Here is a 5,149-nt window from a genome sequence, read left to right as displayed (position 1 = left end):
CCACATGAACACTGTGGCATTCATACACAGATACATACACTCACACGTGCACACACGCACTCACACATGCACACACACACTCACACTCGCACATATGCACACACACTCACACATGCACACACACACTCACACATGCACACACACACTCACACACGCACACACACTCACACACACTCACACATGCACACACGCACCCACACATGCACACACACATGCACACACCCACTCACACATGCACACACACACACACACACATGCACACGCACTCACACATGCACACGCACTCACACATGCACACGCACTCACACACGCACTCACACACGCACTCACACACGCACTCACACACGCACTCACACACGCACTCACACATGCACACACACTCACACATGCACACACGTACTCACACATGCACACACGTACTCACACATGCACACACACATACACACACTCACACACACATGCACACACACACACGCACTCACACATGCACACACGTACTCACACATGCACACCAAATAAGACTGCAATTTAAACAATTTTTTAGAAAAAAGAAATATTTTCCTGCCGTGGATCCTAATATTTTCTTCCACAGGTTGTTTTGATTGACTGCCCTCCATCACGGCGTGTGTAATGTGAGCCAGGGATCCAGGCACATTTTCTTCATATGATAAATGAAAATCCAAAAGCCTTTACCCACTTTTCTATTGGAACGTTTAAGCTCAGTAGACATTACTTCTGTGGCGGGAAGAAACCCCTTTAAAGCATACAAGTGACATAAAATGGAAAACGGGACTCTGGGGTTTCAGAGCGAGAACTTAGGACGCTTGTCTCTGCCAACTGCTGACCTCTGCTTTGCTGTGACCAGCTTTTCAGAAACAGAAAGGCTTTACATTTGCATTGGGGTAGACTGGCACACTACTGGGGAGTATCCTGGGGGTAGACAGTGGGTCCCAATGGCTATAGGGTCGCCTGTGTAGCTGGGGAGACGACACAAAGGGGGTTCTTCTGAGGGTTCCAACAGGAGACAGGACTTGGTGAGCCCTCGTCTCTTTTCAGAGGGGCAGTGACTGTGTCCCTCGTAGAGGCTGCTAGGGCATGGAAGTGATGATCTTGCACATTTGACAATAATCTTCTCCCACAGGACGCGTTTTCCACAGGCCCTCCTCTCTGAGCAGTGGGACTCCCACCAGAAGCCCAGTGTGAGGACAGAGATGGCGCTGAGCCTGGAGTCTACAACCAATTTCCCCACGCTGACCGTGTCAGAAACTGTGTCTGAGTTGCCTGGCGGCCCCAATGTGTCCCTCAACAGTTCCTGGACTGGCCCAACAGATCGCAGCTCCCTGCAAGACCTGGTGGCCACGGGTGCCATTGGGGCAGTGCTCTCAGCCATGGGTGTGGTGGGCATCGTGGGAAACGTGTACACCCTGGTGGTCATGTGCCGTTTCCTGCACGCCTCAGCCTCCATGTATGTCTATGTGGTCAACCTGGCACTGGCCGACTTGCTGTACCTGATGAGCATCCCCTTCATCGTAGCCACCTATATAACAAAGGACTGGCACTTTGGAGATGCGGGCTGCCGTGTTCTCTTTAGCCTGGACTTTCTCACCATGCACGCCAGCATCTTCACTCTGACCATAATGAGCAGCGAGCGCTACGCAGCGGTGCTGAGACCTCTGGACACGGTGCAGCGCTCCAAGGGTTACCGTAAGCTGCTGGCACTGGGCACCTGGTTGCTGGCACTGCTGCTGACCTTACCCGTGATGCTTGCCATCCGGCTGGTTCACAGAGGCCCCAAGAGCCTTTGCCTGCCGTCCTGGGGCCCTCGTGCCCACCGTATTTACCTGACGCTTCTCTTCGGGACCAGCATTGTGGGGCCCGGCCTGGTCATTGGGCTGCTCTATGTCCGCCTGGCCAGGGCTTACTGGCTATCTCAGCAAGCCTCTTTCAAGCAGACGCGGCGGCTGCCAAACCCCAGGGTGCTCTACCTCATCTTTGGCATCGTCCTCCTCTTCTGGGCCTGCTTCCTACCCTTCTGGCTGTGGCAGCTGCTGGCCCAGTACCACGAGGCCATGCCACTGGCACCCCAGACTGCACGCATTGTCAACTACCTGACCACTTGCCTCACTTACGGCAACAGCTGCGTCAATCCCTTCCTTTATACACTGCTCACCAAGAACTATCGTGAGTACCTGCGTGGCCGCCAGCGAGCACTGGGTAGTAGCAGTTGCCGTGGCCCAGGGAGTGCTGGCAGTTTCCTGCCCAGCCGAGTCCACCTCCAGCAGAATTCCGGCCGCTCGGTGTCCTCCAGCAGCCAGCAGACCACAGAGACCCTCATGCTGTCCCCAGTTCCCCCTAGTGGGGCCTTTGTCTAAACGTGCAAGGACCCAAAGCCAGGCCACCGAGAAGCCCGTCCCAGAATCCCCTACTCAAACCTAACCATCTTGTCCGTCCTTCTCAGCTGTCTTCCGGAAAGTTCCCTGGTTTTTCTTCATTGTTGCTCACTCCAGCTCCGTCAGCACCTTTCCCGCAGTGGCAGCGCCAACCCGCGCCTCCTTCAAACCTGTCTCTCAGAGTCTTCAGACCCTGCGGCCCAGACTCGCTTTCTGTAGACCCTGGTGAACTGAGTCATCTAAAGCCTACTTACCCAGAGCAGCTACTGCCAGACCTTGAACCAGATCTGTAGAAAACCCTTCCGGCCTTAAGGACCCCCCTCTACTGGTTGGTGAGGGCCCTGCAGCCAAGATCTACTCTCTCCCTCCCCTAGCACGTCCCAAGGTAGCTTCTTGTTTCCATAAGCACAAGGAACAATAAACCCTGTACTCTGCAGTCTGCCCTGCCTCTGTGCTGGGGTTGGAAGTTGGGATGGGGGTGGTCCTGGCCTCAGGGGATCCCCAGTGTGAAGCACCTGAGCGTTTAGTGAGGGCACGCCTGCTTTCCAAGCCTTTGCCTGTGAATGGGAGGCCTCCCCTTTATTTAAAGTGGAAAGGAGGGCGGATAATGGAGAGGTTTACAAGAGGCTGGGGGTGGGGCATGGGTAGACCCGGAGGAGAAACTGCCCAGCTAGCAGTGAAGCTCAAGTACACAAAGGAAGCCCTGCAGGCTACAGTTCTTGGATGAGATAGTCAAAACCCAAAAGTGACTCACAGTGACACCAATAAGGCCCTGGCTTCACTGCTCCTGGACAAACTGTTTCCTTGCCCCAAGTACCATCTTCAGGACATCCTTTGTTGGCTGGCCATTTCTCTTGCCATGACCAGACCACACCTGTCCACCCACTTCAGGGTGATCATCAGAGGCTGTTGTACCTTTCTCTTGCTGAAGGTCGGGTGCACTTTTGTGGCAGGATTTGGAGTGCGGGTCTCTGGAGTGATACAATGTTCCAGATGTAGTCTCTGGAGCGATACAATGTTCCAGATGTAGGGTCTCTGGAGCGATACAATGTTCCAGATGTAGATTCTCTGGAGTGATACAGTGTTCTAGATGTAGATTCTCTGGAGTGATACAGTGTTCCAGATGTAGATTCTGGTGGCTGGCCACAGGGAATATAGCTCAGTATCAGAAAACTTGCTTAGCCTGTGAGAGGCCTCAGCTCTGCAAAACCAGAAACTGACTAGTGAATCACTTGAGGATGTGGGCAGTGGGACCAAGCATCCTAACCCAGCTGAGACCCCTGTCCTGTGCTGCCCCTCTCCTTTACCCCAAACCTTACTGCATCTCTGATGCCGGGCTTCAGCTTTAGAAAGCCCCTTTTCTTGATAAAGTCCAATTCCAGTTCTTGTCTCAAAGAACTCAGAGCTGGGTCCAAGTTTGTTCCACCCTTACTTGACACTCATTTCTATTGTGGCCTCATCCTCTTTCCAGGCCCCCCATTTCTCTGAGAGGCTTCCTCCTTCTCCAGAGTTCAGATGATCCAGTGCCCACTTAGGGCACTGTGACCAGAGTCAGCACACAACTGAAGGGGTGGATACCATCCCCAGAAAGGACCACACCTCTCCTCCCCTCAGAGACTGCTCTACAGTACAGGATGGGGTGGCCATGAACTGCAAAAGCTTGAGCAATGGGGAGTATAGCTTCATCCCCAGAGCTGATATCAGAGGGGAAACCTAGTGAGGTCTTTAAGAGTGTGTGTCCTCACCCAGAGGGACCTGATATATCCTAAATGTCCCTACCGTCCTGACAGGAACAAAGTCCTAAAGCTGGAGCTTCTAAAAGACCACTTGTAATAAGAACCACTGTCCTGGGAAAACTTGGATGAATAACCAGTATCTCTGTGACAATCACTATCCTAGAGTCTTGGTACCTGCTAGATCTGGCCTCGGGGCCTCTCTGGGCCAGCACTGACAGAGGTTGGTACCAGAATAATGATAATGAGTACTTACATGTGCACATGCACATATGTGCGCGCACACACACACAAGTACACACACATGCGCACACGCACACACAAACCCATGCACGTGAACACACATATGTACACGCACGCGTGCACATACACATGCATGCACACGCGCATACAAAAACACGCACACACACGCACGTACACTACCCACATAGAACAAATGCAGCAGGTACACACCACAAACATGTATCCCACCACACATTCCACACCACACACAACAAACGCGTAAGACATTTACCTCACACATTCACCCCAATACGCATACCATATCAAACACAACACATACATATATGCACATGCCACAGACACAACATACAATGTACACAAAACACACAGCATATACAAACACACACTAGACACATTCAGCACACTCTGCCATCTGACAGAGATGCTGCCTCTGACAAGCTGACAATGGGGGTAACATGTCAGCTTCCAACATGAGTGATTCCAAACCTAGCTTCCAAGTCTCTCTGTGTGTCTCTGGGACTCAAGAGAGGTGAGGCTGGTGGGGTTGGGCATGACCACCATCACAGAGTCACACCTTGGCGGTCTTCCTTTGGCCCACAGCTACAGAGGTAGGCCTATAGATGGCCTGCCTGCCCTCGAGTCTAGCTGGAAGTTGGAGCTGCCCTCCACTGAGACCTTCCTGTCACACCCAGCACAAACAGAAAGCTCTGCTGGAGAATTCCTATTCAGGGAAAGTTACAGTTATAATGGAGAAAGCCTATGCTGCTCTGATGAGCCAGGAGA

At 52.6% G+C, this 5,149-nt stretch overlaps 1 protein-coding gene across 1 annotated transcript; it reads left to right on the top strand.

Annotated features, from left to right (window-relative positions):
* The first annotated feature begins 1,211 nt into the window (after positions 1–1,211).
* Positions 1,212–2,372, top strand: LOC121444061 (urotensin-2 receptor). Its single transcript, XM_041645804.1, has one exon. It carries the CDS (start codon positions 1,212–1,214, stop codon positions 2,370–2,372), a length of 1,161 nt encoding a protein of 386 aa, XP_041501738.1.
* The last annotated feature ends 2,777 nt before the right edge of the window (positions 2,373–5,149 follow it).

Source organism: Microtus oregoni, unplaced genomic scaffold (assembly GCF_018167655.1).
Source record: "Microtus oregoni isolate MIOR12 unplaced genomic scaffold, Mior012 000117F_ref0000505, whole genome shotgun sequence".
NCBI lineage: Eukaryota > Metazoa > Chordata > Mammalia > Rodentia > Cricetidae > Microtus > Microtus oregoni.
This window is presented reverse-complemented; position numbering and strand designations above follow the sequence as displayed.

Excerpts from the sequence above, each read along its gene's own strand:
- LOC121444061 (XM_041645804.1), top strand. The coding sequence starts at position 1,212 with ATGGCGCTGAGCCTGGAGTCTACAACCAATTTCCCCACGCTGACCGTG.